The following is an 18,339-nucleotide window of genomic DNA, read 5'->3' on the forward strand; positions in this document are numbered from 1 at the left end:
CCAAATGCATCGTAGGGCATCAGTGTCTTCAGAGTTTAATAAAGAAATGAATTAAAAAAAAGTGTCCTCTATGATTGAGTATTCAATAAATGCTCACCTTTTAAAAAAATCCCTGGGTGCACACCTTAATGAAATGTGCTGCACATGCCTATGACTTCAGTCTGCCTCATTTTTGTCTCCGAAGGTGAGCTTTTATTATTTATTTATTTATTACATTTTTATACCGCCCAATAGCTGAAGCTCTTTTGTTGTTGTTCGAACGGGAGCACAATTTTTAAAGTATCCACCCAACTGTGTAATTCCTTCCATTACTAAGGCGTGAAAATGCATATCCCTGCCCTCAAATGTGCTTGTATAACGTGCACATTTTATTTATTACGTTTCTGTGCCACCCAATAGCTGAAGCTCTGTGGGTGGTTCACAACAATTAAAACCATAAAATACAAGATCATAGAATCATAGAATAGTAGAGTTGGAAGGGGCTTATAAGGTCATTGAGTCCAACCCCCCTGCTCAATGCAGGAATCCACCCTAAAGCATCCCTGACAGATGGTTGTCCAGCTGCCTCTTGAAGGCCTCTAGTGTGGGAGAGCCCATGGCCTCCCAAGGTAACTGGTTCCATTGTCGTACTGCGCTAACAGTCAGGAAGTTTTTCCTGATGTCCAGCCGGAATCTGGCTTCTTTTAACTTGAGCCTGTTATTCTGTGTCCTGCACTCTGGGAGGATCGAGAAGAGATCCTGGCCTTCCCCTGTGTGAAAACCTTTTAAGTATTTGAAGAGTGCTATCATGTCTCCCCTCCATCTTCTCTTCTCCAGGCTAAACATGCCCAGTTCTTTCAGTCTCTCTTCATAGGGCTTTGTTTCCAGACCCCTGATCATCCTGGTTGCCCTCCTCTGAACACGCTCCAGCTTGTCTGCGTCCTTCTTGAATTGTGGAGCCCAGAACTGGACGCAATACTCTAGATGAGGCCTAATCAGGGCCGAATAGAGAGGAACCAGTACCTCACGTGATTTGGAAGCTATACTTCTATTAATGCAGCCCAAAATAGCATTTGCCTTTCTTGCAGCCATATCGCACTGTTGGCTCATATTCAGCTTGCAATCTACAACAATTCCAAGATCCTTCTTGTTTGTAGTATTGCTGAGCCAAGTATCCCCCATCTTGTAACTGTGCCTTTGGTTTCTATTTCCTAGATGTAGAACTTGGCATTTATCCCTATTAAATTTCATCCTGTTGTTTTCAGCCCAGCACTCCAGTTGATACAATGATACAATACAATATGAAAGTTTAAAACTACAGTAGAAACAATAAAAATAATAACCAAATAGAAGCTAGCAGCAGTGCAAAGATTTAAACCAGAAACTGGGGAACTAAAATGCCTGGGGAAAATAAAATGTCTTCACCTGGTGCCAAAAAGAGCACAATGCAGGCGCTAGGCGGACCTCTCTGGGATATGATCACAAGCTTGGGAATATGAGAGCTTTGCCTGAAAAAAATTGCTCAGGTGCAAGCGGGACAAATCCCTATTCCCCAGCAACTATTATTCAGAGGCATATTGCTTCTAATCCTGGAAGTAGTCTGAGTTGTCGTGCAGGGGCTGGGGAACTCTGAGTTTGCCTCCTGCCTGCGACATGGTAGACCATTCGCTTTCCGCACTGTATTCCAGGGAACGCTGGAGTTCTTCAGAAGCTCATCTGTAATTCCTCAGTGAGAAGGTTAGTCATGGCAGCCAAGCTTCCCTGAAAGATAGCTTGCCCACTCTCACTACCTCTGAGCTTCCCGTGTAAATTGAAGGCTCAGGAGAATGTTCAAGGTCACATTCTCAGTCCCTGAGAGGTAGAGGAACACGCTAAGCCTCCACAACCTGGCCAGGGTCCAGGACTGGTGAGGTGGAGCTCAAAGAGGAGTTGAAAATAAATGGGCCCAGAACAGATAGCAGAAGACAGACAGGCTGGAGCTGAGGATCCACTCAGAGGTTGGAAACCGGAGCCATCACAGATAGGTGCTTCAGTACCTTGGATAGGTCCCTGGGAGCTGATGACTCATTTTGAACAAGTGCTTGGTCTTTACTGAGCCCTTTCATATTCCCTGGATCTGACTCAATCTTCCATCCCCAAGGCCTTGTCCAGAAATGGAGAGACCTAAAGTCTCTATGAAAAGGAGACAAAATAGGCCTGTTCAGATGACATGCTAAGCCATGGTTAGGCTACTAACCCTTTTCTAGCAAATGGTTAGTGAGCGTGTTTAAACCATGGTTATGTAGCCACCATGTTAGGAATGGTTCATATGACCCACTAAATCATGGTTCACACAACACGCTAGGCCATAATGTTTAGTTCAAAATGCTTAACCACCGTGGCTTGGTGTGTCGTTGTGAACAGGGTCTCTGTCTCTTCTTCAAAACCTCTTGCTGGGCATATTCAAGTGGACTTGATGGAGAGTGAGGCCCATGGGGACAGGATGCTGGCCATTTGGTGGTATCCAGCTCAAGGACTTGAGTCACCGAGGATCCCTGGATTGGGGCCCTCTGGTTCAAGTGGTCCCCAATCGCTGGACATGGGTTTGGGGTCAAGGCCCTGATAACGCCGCTCTCTCCTGCCTATACTGCTGGCCTTTCTGGTCCTGCAGGTGAGTCAGTATTCAGGTAAATACTGGTAGTCTGGCTTGTGACAGACAGGGCTCCATCCTAGGACTAGGGTTGCCAACAGACCAGAGAAAAAAACCCTGGCTTGAACTGTTCTAGTGCCCACAACAATAGCCAGAAATCACCGGATGGAAGCTTTCCGCACCATGGAGATAAAGCATGATCACCAGCTGACCCAAAGCCCCTTGGTGTGTTGTCTATACCTCATGCTGATAATCATCATCTCAGCCTGCGTAGAAGTGGAAGATAACCAATTACTAAATAATTTCAGCCCATTTTTTTTATTGCCAGAGTACAGCTGCTAGGAACTCATGCCAATCCACAGTTGGGAACGAGAGTAACTGAAGGCAACAGTAATGGACCTAAATTGAAATGCAATTTAAAGTGAAAAATGTGTCCAACAGGCTAGTGACATTTCTTTCTCCTCCTCCATATGGTTCTTGTCTGTTAGTTTACCTGGGAGGCAAATGAGGGTGGGTTGTGTGTGTGTGTGTGTGTGTTTGTGCAGTGTTTCCAATTCCTAATTACCATATGAAAACTCAATTCTTTAGGGTGTCACCATATGTTGCTTAGGCGAGTCTTTAAAAGCAATTAAAACAACATCTTCCAGAAACCCTGTGCTATGTTGTTGTTTTTATTTAATCCTCCAGGGAAAAACTAATCAACTAATTCAACCCCCTCCAAGGGTATGTACAGCTCAGTGATCTGCCATTTTAATGCCTTATCATAGAATCATAGAATAGCAGAGTTGGAAGGGGCCTACAAGGCCATCGAGTCCAACCCCCTGCTCAATGCAGGAATCCACCCTAAAGCATCCCTGACAGATGGTTGTCCAGCTGCCTCTTGAAGGCCTCTACTGTGGGAGAGCCCCCAACCTCCCTAGGTAACTGATTCCATTGTCGTACTGCTCTAACAGCCAGGACGTTTTTCCTGATGTCCAGCCAGAATCTGGCTTCCTGTAACTTGAGCCCATTAGTCCGTGTCCTGCACTCTGGGAGGATCGAGAAGAGATCCTGGCTCTCCTCTGTGTGACAACCTTTTAAGTATTCGAAGAGTGCTATCATGTCTCCCCTCAATCTTCTCTTCTCCAGGCTAAACATGCCCAGTTCTTTCAGTCTCTCTTCATAGGGCTTTGTTTCCAGACCCCTGATCATCCTGGTTGATGACCATGGGTAAAGACATGGCTGGGCACACCCTGTGCCACCCTATGCCCACTGATTCTGTGCCATGAAAATTCAAACTTATTGAAATCTATAGTTGTTATTATTATTATTATTTATTTATATAGCACCATCAATGTACATGGTGCTGTACAGAGTAAAACAGTAAATAGCAAGACCCTGCCGCATAGGCTTACAATCTAATAAAATCATAGTAAAACAATAAGGAGGGGAAGAGAATGCAAACAGGTACAGGGTAGGGTAAGCAGGCACAGGGTAGGGTAAAACTAACAGTAGAAAGTAACAGTAGAAGTCTGCACAACATCAAGTGTTAAAAGCTTTAGGAAAAAGAAAAGTTTTTAGTTGAGCTTTAAAAGCTGCGATTGAACTTGTAGTTCTCAAGTGTTCTGGAAGAGCGTTCCAGGCGTAAGGGGCAGCAGACGAAAATGGACGAAGCCGAGCAAGGGAAGTAGAGGCCCTTGGGCAGGCGAGAAACATGGCATCAGAGGAGCGAAGAGCACGAGCGGGGCAATAGTGTGAGATGAGAGAGGAGAGATAGGAAGGAGCTAGACAGTGAAAAGCTTTGAAGGTTAACAGGAGAAGTTTATATTGGATTCTGAAGTGAATTGGAAGCCAATGAAGAGATTTCAGAAGCGGAGTAACATGGTCGCTTCTTTGCATTCCACCTGCTCCCTTCGCTTGCCTCATTCCAGATGCAACGGCTCAATTCTTGCAGAATTTAGAATTTGGAAGGAGGAATGGCGAGGTGGTAGGAATCTAGGCATGAATGCGTGGTGTTCAAGTGGCTGAACAGGACTGCAGGATGTGAGGGAGAAAGGATGAAGCCGTGCAAGGAAGGAACAGATGCTCCTGCTGTCTGCAAAATGGTGCTCCTGGCAGAGCGGCAATCAAATAGGACTAAGTCCCATTAATGTTGATATAGCAGCAAGTTAAATGGGCCTCAGTCCCTGTGTAACCAACACAACAGCAGTGATTCTATTCATGAAGATGGCTCATTAAGTCATCTCACACAAAGCTGCTTTAAACCGAGTCGGATCACTGAATCCTCCTGTCCCAGAACTCTGACTGGAAGCGCCACCCTAGAGCCTCGGTCACAGATCTTTTCTAGCACCGGCTACCTGTTCCTTTTAATTGGAGAAGCTGTGGATTGAACTGGGGACTTTCTGTACAGAAAGCATGCTCATAAATTCCTGGAGGCGAAGGCTATCAATGGCTACTAGCCCTGATGGTTGTGTGCTATCTCCAGTATTTGAGGCCGAAAGCCTGTGCGCACCAGTTGCTGGGGAGCATGGGTGGGAGGGGGCTGATGCACCATGTCCTGCTTTGTTGTTTCCTGCCCGATGGCTGGTTGGCCGCTGTGTGAACAGAGTGCTGGACTAGATGGAACCTTGGTCTGATTCAAGCATGGCTCTTCTTACGTTCATTATCACTGGGCTGGATCAGAATCTGCCTTCTGCAGACAGAAGGGCTCTGTGCAGGGAACATAAGAGCATTAGAAGTGCCCTGCTGGATCAGACCAAGGGTCCATCTAGTCCAGCACTCTGTTCACACAGTGGCCAACCAGCCATCGGCCAGGGAGGAACAAGCAGGACATGGTGCAACAGCACCCTCCTGCCCATGTTCCCCAGCAACTGGTGCACCCAGGCTTACTGCCTCGAATACTGGAGATAGCACACAACCATCAGGGCTAGTAGCCATTGATAGCCTTTGTCTCCATGAATTTATCCACCCCCCTTTTAAAGCCATCCAAATTGGTGGCCATCACTACATCTTGTGGTAGTGAGTTCCATAAGGTGTCTCTGCCCAAGGATAGGGATCTCTTCTTCCCCCACACCACCACAACTCCCTCCATTCAGTTGGGGCCCTGAACCCTCTTGGTAACAACTTCAGGAGGTTGGAGGGTGGGAACTGACATGGGGAGGATGGGATGGGGAGGCCTGCTTTCACCAGCCCAGTTGCACAGGGCTAAATCTGGATTCGACCTATTGAGTTATGGATCCCTCCACTTTCACAGCTGCATAGTTTCTCAGGGCCTTCCAACCAAAATTATGTGGATGGTCTTGCAGAAGTAGCTGGGATGAGAAGAACCAGGGTTTAATAGTCACATTTTAACTTCATTCCCCCCCCCCCACATGGTGTGGTACGGCACTTGCTGACCTGGGAGTATACATGCATGTAACTCAAGTGCACACAAGCATTAGGTTGGAAGGGACCAAATGGGCTTCTAGTCAGCTGCCTGCCAGGAGGGAAGACCATTTATCCACCCACTCCTCACAGACCCAGGCCATAACGTTTCACCTGCAAGAGATCAGGCACACTGTAGAAGAAAGTGCTAGCGGAAGAAATAGCTTCAGCAAGTGAGCCAAGTCACACGCTACAGGGCCACGCAAACCCCGTCCCACAAGTACTCCGGGGGTGCCAAATCTGAAGCAACTTCATTGGATTGCAGCAACATTGGAGAATGATCTTTGACTCTTGCTCTGGGATGCATCAGGATCCAGCTAGAAACAACCACAACACCATAAACCCAAGCTGCTAGTGTTATGACAGCCCACTTATATTTTGGGAGCTTGCTTGCAACTGTGAAGTCAATGACTCTCTTTATGTCATTTCCTCTTGTTCTGTTCCAACTGCAGGAGCCACCATCTCCTTGAAATACTCTGATGGTTTTGACATTGAGCTGTACCGGGACAGAATACTCCACACTTTTCTGAGTCTGGTATGATCATTCTAAACCTGGATATGATTTAAATAGGGGAGTGGAGGCCCTCAACCAGTGTGGGAATAACTATAACCATAACAAAATAGCTATCCAAGAATAGGGAGAGAAAGTTTGGGGGCCCAGAGGCACATTATACTAGGGGATGCAGCCTGGTAGTATGGCATCCTTTTCATGCCTTAATATCCTGTTCAGTCCTTGCCATCTCCGGATAAAAATGCTACAGGAAGTTGGGAAAGACCTTTGCCCAGGATCTTGTGGGCCAGTAGGTGGACCAATGAACTGGCTGGCTCCATTTGATCGACTCCATAGTATTCTTGCAGACATTTCTGATTGGCTACAGTGCATGCGTGTGTGTTTTATTTTTTATTTTTTATTTAGTGTTACAAAAAAGAATATAAACAAAAAAATAACGAATACAAACAATCCCCTAACAATTATTATCAAACCATTACTTATGTATGATTGAGAGAGAGAGAGAGAGAGAGAGAGAGAGAGAAGAAGAAGAAGAAGAAGAAGAAGAAGAAGAAGAAGAAGAAGAAGAAGAAGAAGAAGAAGAGTTGATTAATACAACTTCTAGGGGAAGGTAGTTAATCAAAAAAAGAAAAAAAAAGACTAAGAAAAAATTATCTATAATTGTAACTAAATATACAATTAATTATAAATGTGCTATATTCCCTTCATTTATTGTTATAATGTGTTTTATGTGTGTATGTTATGTGTTATTTGCGTTTTGCAAAGCCCAAGAATGCAGGTGTTCAAGTGGCCATATCAAAGGTGCACGAACCACAGACTTTCCTGGGAATCGTACCGCGCAGCTCCATCTCATTCATCCAGATTGTGCTAGTTGACAACAGGACCGGGTCACAGATTGGGACTCGCGCCGAACAGCTGGCTAAAGACATCATGAGGGACATAGCCGAGCACGGTAACCCTTTCCATGCCCTTGCTGCTGTAGATCCTTGTTCCAGTGGCCCCATGCAAAGCCTCCATATTGCTGGCAATGTGTCATGCCTTGTACAGGTGCCTTCCTTGAGGGAGGGGCCGTAGGGTGCACCTGCTTTGAATGCGGAAGGCCCCAGCTTCAATCTCTGGCATCTCCAGTTTAAAGAGTCGGTTGCTGTGTGTGAACCTAGATGCTGCTACCTGTCAGAACAGTAAATGATACTGGGTTAGAGGGACAAATAGTGGATTATGGTGGCTCCAATTTCAGTGAGGCTGTGATCATAGAATCATAGAATACTAGAGTTGGAAGGGGCTTAAAGGCCATCAAGTCCAACCCCCTGCTCAATGCAGGAATCCACCCTAAAGCATCCCTGCCAGATGGTTGTCCAGCTGCCTCTTGAAGGCCTCTAGTGTGGGAGAGACCACAACCTCCCTAGGTAACTGGTTCCATTGTTGTACTGCTCTAACAGTCAGGAAGTTTTTCCTGATGTCCAGCCAGAATCTGGCTTCCTGTAACTTGAGCCCATTATTCCGTGTCCTGCACTCTGGGAGGATCGAGAAGAGATCCTGGCCCTCCTCTGTGTGACAACCTTTTAAGTATTTGAAGAGTGCTATCGTGTTTTCCCCTCAATCTTCTCTTCTCCTTGCTGGATTCCATCCTGGGTTCTAGCCAGAACCAGCCAGATCTCTAAAGGAGCTCTCCAATGCCCTGCACATATTTCGAGGGTGGGGTTCAGCACCTTGGGTAGCTCTTTCAGAGTTCTGGCTAGTTTGGACTAGAATGGATTCATGGCCCTACCAAAATTGGAGCCACCAGCCTCCACTGACAAATGCTCTGATCTGGGACAGGAATGGGAGAATTTCCTGGTCCTGGGTTTGGGGTGCTCATGCAAAGCTGGATCTCTGCACAATGGAAGGATGAGTCAAGCTGTCTATGGTGGATTTGCGTGTGTGTGTGTGTGTGTGAAATCCTGACCTCTGTGGTACCACAGAGAGCTCCGTGATCCCTTAGGCATGCACAAAGGGTGTGCCAGTCACACCCTAATGATGTCTCAAGCAATAAGCATCGAATTGAGGGGGGCATTTCTCCTCATTTCCACCACCCCCACCTGCAGTGGCAAGCTGAATGCAGAGTTGGGCATCAGTACATACAGTCTTTAATAGGTAAATGAATAAAAATAACGGCCTTTTTGACTGAGTATTCAACAAATGTTCACCTTTTTTAAAAAAATAGAAAATAAAATTCTTTGGTTGCACACCCTAATGAAATATGCCTCTCACGTCTATGCCTGGTCCCACCCCCTTTCCCCCCAAACACTGACCATTCAGTGGTTTCCTGGTCCCCCCGGCCCCATTCTAAAAGGGTTGAAACACCTCTCCTAAGGCTTAGTTTTAGGCAGTCAGAGCTTTAAGCTTAAAAAAACCCCACATGCTGGTATTTTTTTGTATTTTAGGGCTACTTCTTTTGCCTTGAGCCCTGTCCCTTTTGGCTTCAGCGCCACTGTCCACTGGAATGCAGCCCCCAAGAACTTCCCTGACATGGAGTTCAACCCTTATGGTGAAAGAAGTTCAATGTTGCTGGTAGAGTCCATTGAAATAGCGCCCAAGGGTACGGTCCTGTGCATGTTTAGACAGGAAAAAAGGCCTACAACTTCCAGCATTCCCCAGCTAGCCATGCTGGCTGGGGAATGCTGGGAGTTGTATTATCATCATCATCATCATCATCATCATCATCATCATCATCATCATCATCATTTATATACCGCCCCATAGCCGAAGCTCTCTGAGCAGTTTACAAAAGTTAAAAACAGTGAACATTAAAAAGAAATATACAAAATTTGAAACCATAAAAAGCATAAAATACAAACAAAACAGACAATATCCATTTAAAAACAACTATTCTGAGTTGTACGACTTTTTTATTGCCTAAAGGTGCCTGGGATTGTGCCGTTAATGTTTCAGGTTCTGCTTCCAGTATCCTTTTTGCAGCAGTCCTGTGCAAAGCCTCCAGAGTGGCAGCCATGCCCCTCACCTTGCTCAGCTGTCTGCCTAGAAGCAGTACATGGGACGTTCAGTCACTGTTTCAACAGGCGATGCAGTTTTAGACATCCGTCCGCGGTGTGGATTTGTCAGGCGTCAACTTCTCAGTTTTGCCCCGACTGCCTTTCGTTTATGTGCTGCTCAGATTAATTTGGCCGCTCTCGTCTCATTGGGCGAAGGTTTCCTAAAAGCTCAGTAAAAGAAAGCCTGAGGGGTCTGACTCTGCCGACGAGCAGGGTGACAGTTTTTGCCTGGAGGTCTTGGCCTATCAAAGGCCTCAAGGGACAATAAGGACGTTTTCTAGCGTTCATGGTGCCTTCTACACATGATCTCAGTCATCCTCGCAAGAACCGTGTACAGTATCATCATGCAGTTGTTGAGTGTGGGTTGTTGAAGCGTGCGTTGTTTGTTGAAGTGTGGTTTAGTGTGTTGTTTGAACCCAGGTCATTTCCTGCTTGTTGGCTTATTAAACCATGCAGTGTGGCTTGTTAAGCATCCTGAACAAGCCACGTGTCCTCAAGATGGCTTGTTCGAGAAAAATAAGCCACACTGCCTGGTTAATGAGCCACCCTGTGCAAAATGTCCTGGGTTCAGACCACACGCTAAAGCACGGTTCAACAACAACAACCCACACTCAACCACTGAGTGTGGCTTAGTGTGTGGTGTGAACAGCCCCAGCGAGCGCATGGATGAAATGGGGATTGGACCAAAGGAAGCTGCTTTATTCCAGGCCAGCCATCAGGCCCCATGAGGTCTGTCGGGCAACAATTCTTCAGGGTCTCTGGTAGATGCCATTAGCTTTCAACTGGAAATGCCTAGGACCGAACCTGGGACCTTCTGCATGCAGGGCAGGTGCTCCTCTTGTTAAGGCACGATCCTTTCGCTACTTTTGTGCAGTATTATATTACATGCTACATCCCTTATTAGACAAGCTGAGCCAGGTTTCCAAATACCTGCAGAGCGCCAGTCTGCCCACCACCTCCGGCACATGCCAGCCCCTTCCTCACTCCTGCCACTGGCTGCAGGATCAGAAACGGTGCCAGGTTGTGGCATTTCTTGCCCTTTGCAGGTTGCGCTAACTGGACTCCCAGTTAGTTTCAAGGCATCATTCAAAAAGCTCTAACGCAGACTTCCCCAACATGGCACCCTGAAGACGTGTTGGATTACAACTCACATCTTCCACAGCCAGCACGATGTGAGTTGTAGACCAACACGTCTGCAGGGCGCTGGATTGGGGAAGGCTGCAGAAATAGCACTGAGCTAGATACAGCGATAGTAGCTTTCCATTACTGGAACCTTCCAAATCCCTTTCAAAGCCAGTTCCATATAGAGCATGTGACAGTGAGGTCACCAGTCCTGACCCCGTGATACAGAATGCCAGACTTGCGATATATTATAGTAACATTGGCTGCGACTATGGCTCTGTATGGTGCTATTTATGCCATTCTTATTTTGAATGATTTTGCTTTAGCGTGTCCATCGACTGCTATGATTTTTATTTAGCCTTAGCCACCCTAAAGGGGCTTTTACAACTGTACAGCAAGATGTGAATGGAATGAATGGCACTGCAATCCAGTGCACACTTTCCTGAGGGTAAGACCCTTGGGACACAATGGAACTTCGGCCTGAGGAAACACAGGATTGGGCTGTGAGTGAATGAATAGTCCCACGGTGTTCGTGCTTGTTTGTGATTCTGGGAAAGAGAGGCAGTGTGGTATAGTGGCTGAAGTGTTGGACTGGAAGTCAGGAGATCCGAGTTCTAGTCCCCACTCGGCCATGGAAACCCACTGGGTGACTTTGGGACAGCCACAGACCCTCAGCCCAACCTACCTGAAAGGGTTGTTGTTGTGAGGATTAAAATTTTATTTATTCATTGCATTTCTATACCGCCCAATAGCCGAAGCTCTCTGGGCGGTTTACAAAATGGAGAGGAGGAGGATTATGTATGCCGCCTTGGGTTCCTTGGAGGAAAAATGGCGGGGTAGAAATGCAATAAATAAAGAGCATTGTGGCGAGAACCCTGGAAGGGCAGAGTGGGTGAAGAGCTCAGCGGCTGCCTTCATTTCCTCACTCTGGGGAGAGCGGTGAGGGAGAGGGGTCCAGAAAGCGGTTACTGATGTCATGCAAACATATTGGACGTCCGGTTCAGGCTGTAATATTTCACTGCTTCGCAGGAGAATCCTTCAGCATTGTGGCGGGCATTTTGCAAGCGGCCACCGGCAGTAACTGGAGCACTCAAGGAGCAGGCAGCCCTGCGGGTAGCGTGATTGCTGTGACGGTTGTCAGTCTCCTCCTTATCCTATTGCTGTTGGGAATTGGCCTGCTGCTTTACAGGAAAGGGACATTAAGGTAACGGGGCTGATCCACCCATTCAGAAAGAAATGGATTAGGGTTCCTCTCTCTGTGGTGCATCCTCTCTGGCTGCCTAGACCACCCTTCTCCAACATGGTGCCTTCCAGGTGTGTAGTACTACAACATCCAGCTGGTTGGGGTATGCTAGGAGTTGTAGACGGACACATCTGGAGTGCCCTGAGTTGGGGAAGGCGGAGCTAGACTGACTTTAGGCGGTCTTCTCCTGCAAAGGCTGTATGGCTTCCCTTTTTTTCTGGAGAAGACATATACCAGCTCAGAACTGTTCTGGCTTCTGCCAGATCACACAGCTGACAACATCCTCATGTTTATGGTAGTGTTTTTTCCCCCCTTTCTCCTTCCTAGGGCCAGCACTGCACAGTCCCTAAGTTTTTCAGTGAATATGGAGGAGGCCCCATGCTATTGGATGGAGAGGGTTTGCCAGATGACGGCCCTGTGCTCTGCCCGAGATTGACCAGCATCTGATCACCGTCTCAATAGGGCCCTGTAAACACAGGCTGCAGATGCCTAAGAAGGCGTAGCAGCTGGTCACGGTGTATGCATACATACCCACCCAGCTGAAGTCCCAATTGCCCCCTTCTATGCATGCTCCAGGGTAATATGAGTTCTCTGTGTGTTCCACCAGCTGGCAAACCAATGCTTCATGCTCTGTTTGCTTGAGATGTTCCTGTTCATTAATGCTAGTCTTCCTTTTTTCTACCAGGCACCAAAGCTCCTGGGCTCTGCTTGTTTTCCTTGCTCATGTCAAGCTGATTAGCGTTTCCTAGCAATAAAAGAGCAGCTTTGTTTAATTTCCCCCCCAAAAAAACCTTCCAAACTTTCATCATTGATAATATAGTGTGCATTTCCCTGTGATGTGAATTTGAAAAGCCGGGCGTTCCTTTGAAGCAATTCCTTTTCCTCCTACATTTTTGCTCTTTTTTTCTTTTTTTAATGGATGGGGTGTTTGAAGGAAATAAATGTGAGACTGTTTATATATAGGATCAGAGTAACCAGAAAATGTATCTGTCTGTTTATTTATTTATTTTTAAAACTGAAGAGCTAAAAAGCCTTGGGAAATAAAAAGGTCTTCACTTGGTGTCCCAAAGATACAACATAGGCTTCAAGCAAACCTCTCTGGAAAGGATAATCCACAACTGAGGAAGTCCTCTCCTTAATAGCCACCCACCTCAACTCATTTGGCAGAGGCACCTGGAGAAGGGCCTCTGACTTGTGATTTTAGGGTCTGGGAATGTATATTCGGAAGGAGATGATTGTTCAGGTAACCTGGCCCCAAGCCATTTAGAGCAGTGGTTCCCAATTAGCTAAGTACTGCAGAGACCCCTTGTTTTTCAAATGCCAAGCCATGGACCCCCTACTTTTGAAAATTTTGTTATCTCTATGGTAGTTACCTGTGCAAAGCAATTTTTTGGAGAAAATAAGGGGCAGCCCCTAATAAGCAAAGGATTTTAGGCATACTAAAAAACAGACCATAAAATTTGTGATATTTGTGATATTACCACACAAAAATGACAATGATTTAGTTAGCAATATTTATTTATTTATTTATTTTATTTATTTATTACATTTTTATACCGCCCAATAGCCGAAGCTCTCTAAAGACGAATTTAATTTTACTAACATCTAGTTTACAATTGAACAAATTATGACATGTCTAGCAGCTACTAAACCTAAATGTGATGGGAGAAATCATGACTCTTTTTGTCCTGACCAATCCCTTCCACATCCGGTTCAATATTTCCTACTTTTAATCTCAAATCTGGATCAGCATCAAGCTGATTTCTATGCTTGTTCTTCATAATAACAAAATGTTGAAAATGTTTGCTCACGAAGATATGTGGAACAAAAGGGAACTAGATGCTTCAAAGCTTTTTCACCTAACTGCTTATAATCAGGAAAAACCTTCACCCAGAATTGGTCCAGTCTATATTCTTTGAAAAATGATTTCAATGAACCATCACAAGTCACGTCAACAAGTGCATCTTGCTCTTCCGCAGATAGTTAGTTGTACATCACCACATTCAAAAGGATTCCTTCTCCATCCGTTTTCAGGATTAGGTGCAGGGAAGTAATCTCTGAAGCTAGCCACTAAATCACGCAGGTGCTTTCGCGCATGACGTCACCGTCGAAGCAAGCGGAGCGTGGGAGACGGCGTATTTTCTTTTATTAAAATGCAGACCTAATAGGTGAATGGTGCGATGGACCCCCTGGCGTGGGTCCGTGGACCACCAATTGGGAACCACTGATTTAGAGCATTGAATGCTCATATCAGCAGTTTGAATTAGCCCCGGAAATGGACTGGTAGCCAGTGCAGATGATAGAGTACTGGTGTAATATGACCTTATCAGCTAGTTCCCGTTAACAATCTCACCGCCCTATTTTGGACCAGCTGGAGTTTCCAGATCATTTTCAAAGGCAGCCCCACATACAATGCATTGCAGTAATCCAAACGAAATGTTACCCGATTGTGGATAACGATGGCTCAGCTATCTCTGTCTAGATAGGATATATCAGCCTAAGCTGATAAAAGGTACTCCGTGACACCGAAGCCACTTGTGTCTCCATTGACAGTGCTGGATTCAAGGCACCTGAGTCTTTAAGATGAGGACAACCTCCTCCAGAAAAGGTTGAATATATCATGCAGCCAGACAGAAGAATGGCCCAGTAGCAGCACGTCCTCCTTGTCTGAATGGAGTCCCAGTTTACTGGGCTCTCTTCCAGTCTCTAACTGCACCCAGGCACTGGTTCGGAACATTGGGATGACAAAAGCACCCAGAGGAAGGCCTCAGATGATCTTCATGTACACAGGCCAGGCTGATTCTGAGAGGAGGACTTAATCCCTTTTTTCATTAGCTGTAGAGTAAAAATGCTACCAAAGACCATAGAGTGTTTTTCTGGTGACCGGGGACAGGGCCTTCTCTGTTGTGGTGCCTCACTTGTGGAATACTTTCCTCAGGAAGGTGCCAACAGCTGGTATTTTATATGCCAGGTGAAGACTTTTAATTCCCCCAGCTTTTTAATCTCTACCTTTTCCTGTGTAAGCAACGTTGTGGTTGCCGTTGTTGATTTCCCACCTTTTCTCTTTTTATAGATCTCTCCCATCTGTGCATTTTACCTCCTTGTGGAACCGAAAAAGGGATGTGGAACCTGCGGGAGAAACAAGCGAAAAAGGGTTTGATAACCCCATATTCGATACACCATCCAATCCAGTGGTAAGAATCCTATTGTTGATCCTTTGTTTTAGGACCAAACTACACATTAATATGCATTAAGCATGTAATTAGGAATTGAGTGCTGGTGGGTTCCCCCCCCTTCTTTGCTAAATAGCAGCCATATGGGGTCCCAGTCAGGACTGGGACTGGGACCACTTCATGGTGGGAGGGGACTTAACCATTTGCCCCTGCTGTAGTATCTGGACCAGGCCCCAAAGCAAAGGCAAAAACAAGCATAAAGCAAACCTATTGTGGGGCTTGGCCCTTAGAGTGAAGCAGAGGTAGAGGGAAAGGTTTTGTGCAGCATCAGCAACTTTGCATCCATATTACAGATTTGCAAAAATGTATTTTGAGTATAAAATCCAGCTTTTGCTTGTGCAGAAATGGGGTTATCATGTGCGCAGCAAATGAAGAGCCTCAAGCCTCGCTTTGTGAAATAGAAGTGCTGCGTTGGCAGTATGGCTTCATCTCAACCCATAAGATCTACTTTCTCTTCAAAGCATTTAAGCTCTCAAATGATATATATATATATCTCCATCCAACTGTATTAAACACTTTGGTCTCTCTCTTCTAGGCTTTTGCCGGTGTGTGTTCTGTGGAAGAGGCGCTGGAGGAGATGGCAAGCAAAAATAGCCAGCTTTATTACATTAATCCTTTGTATGATGAAACAGAACTTAGTGCTTAAAATCAAAGCTGTCATAGGAAGACAATCCTGTCATTCTGGCTAACTCCTCCTCTACAGTACTTTGCTTGTCGTTTTATCTCAGTGCGCTCACGTCCCTGGGAAGACCACGTAACCATGCTCACGCACAGTTCAAAACGCACCATTCATCTGTACAAAAGAAATAGCCCCTGCAATGCACCCAAAATTACTTTGTAACTCCCAGGCTTAAAGTATTGGTTAATTTTGTAAGAGGAGAATATAACTGACCACTGGCTGAATATGATACAATCTGCAATTCCATTCATCATCAGTTTGAAGAATGTGCATGTTTACTCAATTTCCAAAAGGATTTCCTATCACAATAAAAGCATTTACAGCACACTTTGTGTCATTTATGCATGGCTGTTCCCACCCAATTAGTCCTCTCCCTTAAGGGATAATAATGGCCATGATGCAGCCAAAGTTAAGAACTTGTAATTTCAACGGGAGTGTTAAGTATGTGCTTAAACTCTACCATTGAAATCAATGGGACTTAAAAGTAAGGCTGAACAAACCTGTCTGTTTCACTTTCTACCACTTTCACATTTTTGAAACATACTTCCTTTCCCCCCTTTTCCACATAGTTGTGAATTTGGGGAGTTGAAACTGCACAAAAAATGGCACATGTGTTTGTAGGCATTTCTCATAACCTATGTTTTGTATGCAATTTCCCCTAGAGTACACAGTTTTATAACATTTTTTGGGGGGAGAATTGCAGCACAAAATTCAGCAAGTGCAAAAATGAAAGAATAATTGCATTCTAGTTCGTGTATTAGGGTTAGTGCATATCTTAGTTGGATCCCACCTAAGAGCTTTAAGAAGGTTGTCAATGGCTACTAGCCCTGATGGTTGTGTGCTATCTCCAGTATCCGAGGCAGTAAGCCTGTGTACACCAGTTGCTGGGGAACATGGGTGGGAGGGTGCTGTTGCACCATGTCCTGCTTGTTCATCCCTGGCCAATGGCTAGTTGCCCATTGAGTGAACAGACTGCTGGACTAGATGGACCCTTGGTCTGATCCAGCATGGCTCTTCTTGTGTTCTTAATAATACAGGAAGTCACAGAATAAGACCAATCAGAATTTTTAATTCCATTTTGCAATTTCAGCTTGAATTCCTATTGAAGTATGAAGTGTGTGGATTTTCTGTGTTGACAAATCCTGTTTTGCTGCCTCCCTCTCTTCTCTCTCGCTCCCTCTCCTCCCTCACAGCACAATGGCTGTGAGCTGTTTCCATTGGAAACTACTTGTCAGCTATCAACCTCAGTTATGTTGCAGTGCCATATTTCTTCTTATTCGTGTTAAGCCTTACACTAAAATTTCAGCTACAATTCAATTGTGGTTTCAGCAACAGGCGATAAATTGCATCCAAATTCTCTGGGAATTTTGGAATAGTTCCTGCTTCTAAAGAAATTGTCCATCAAAGTTCAGGAGAGGTCCACCTGGCGCCTACACTGTACTGCTTTCGTCGCCAGCTGAAGACTTTTTTATTCTCTCAGTATTTTAACACTTAATTTTAACTTAAATTTATTTTTGACTGTTTTAACTCTGTATTTTAATTTTATATCAATTTTGCTGCGTGGTTTTATCCTGGTTAAATACAATATAAAAGCTCAACCAGATAAAAACAGCAGCAATGCAAAATTACAAATTTAAAACACCACGTTAAAATGTATTCATAGATTGTTAAAATGCTGGGAGAATAAAAAGGTCTTCACCTGGCGTCTAAAAGCACATAATGTAGGTGCCAAGCGAACCTCCTTAGGGAGCTCATTCCACAGCCGGGGTGCCACAGCAGAGAACGCCCTCCTCCTGGTAGCCACCTGCCTCACTTCCTTTGGCAGGGGCCCACGGAGAAGGACCCCTGAGGATGACCTTAGGGTACATATGGGAGGAGGCGTTCCTTCATAGAATCATAGAATCATAGAATAGCAGAGTTGGAAGGGGCCTACAAAGCCATCGAGTCCAACCCCCTGCTCAATGCAGGAATCCACCCTAAAGCATCCCTGACAGATGGTTGTCCAGCTGCCTCTTGAATGCCTCTAGTGTGGGAGTGCCCACAACCTCCCTAGGTAACTGATTCCACCGTCGCACTGCTCTAACAGTCAGGAAGTTTTTCCTGATGTCCAGCCGGAATCTGGCTTCCTTTAACTTGAGCCCGTTATTCCGTGTCCTGCACTCTGGGAGGATCGAGAAGAGATCCTGGCCCTCCTCTGTGTGACAACCTTTTAAGTATTTGAAGAGTGCTATCATGTCTCCCCTCAATCTTCTCTTCTCCAGGCTAAACATGCCCAGTTCTTTCAGTCTCTCTTCATAGGGCTTTGTTTCTAGACCCCTGATCATCCTGGTTGCCCTCTTCTGAACACGCTCCAGCTTGTCTGCATCCTTCTTGAATTGTGGAGCCCAGAACTGGACACAATACTCTAGATGAGGCCTAACCAGGGCCGAATAGAGAGGAACCAGTACCTCACGTGATTTGGAAGCTATACTTCTATTAATGCAGCCCAAAATAGCATTTGCCTTTCTTG

At 45.5% G+C, this 18,339-nt stretch overlaps 1 protein-coding gene across 1 annotated transcript in view; it reads left to right on the forward strand.

Annotated features, from left to right (window-relative positions):
* The window catches only part of AMN (amnion associated transmembrane protein), a 109,457-nt gene extending 93,660 nt beyond the window's left edge, over positions 1 to 15,797 (forward strand). The window contains exons 10-14 of the mRNA XM_063118492.1: positions 6,463 to 6,545; positions 7,287 to 7,473; positions 11,705 to 11,879; positions 14,992 to 15,112; positions 15,687 to 15,797. Coding sequence (XP_062974562.1) covers positions 6,463 to 6,545; positions 7,287 to 7,473; positions 11,705 to 11,879; positions 14,992 to 15,112; positions 15,687 to 15,797 — 677 coding nt within the window. The remainder of the gene's footprint in view (positions 1 to 6,462; positions 6,546 to 7,286; positions 7,474 to 11,704; positions 11,880 to 14,991; positions 15,113 to 15,686) is intronic.
* The last annotated feature ends 2,542 nt before the right edge of the window (positions 15,798 to 18,339 follow it).

Source organism: Elgaria multicarinata, chromosome 2 (genome assembly GCF_023053635.1).
Source record: "Elgaria multicarinata webbii isolate HBS135686 ecotype San Diego chromosome 2, rElgMul1.1.pri, whole genome shotgun sequence".
NCBI lineage: Eukaryota > Metazoa > Chordata > Lepidosauria > Squamata > Anguidae > Elgaria > Elgaria multicarinata.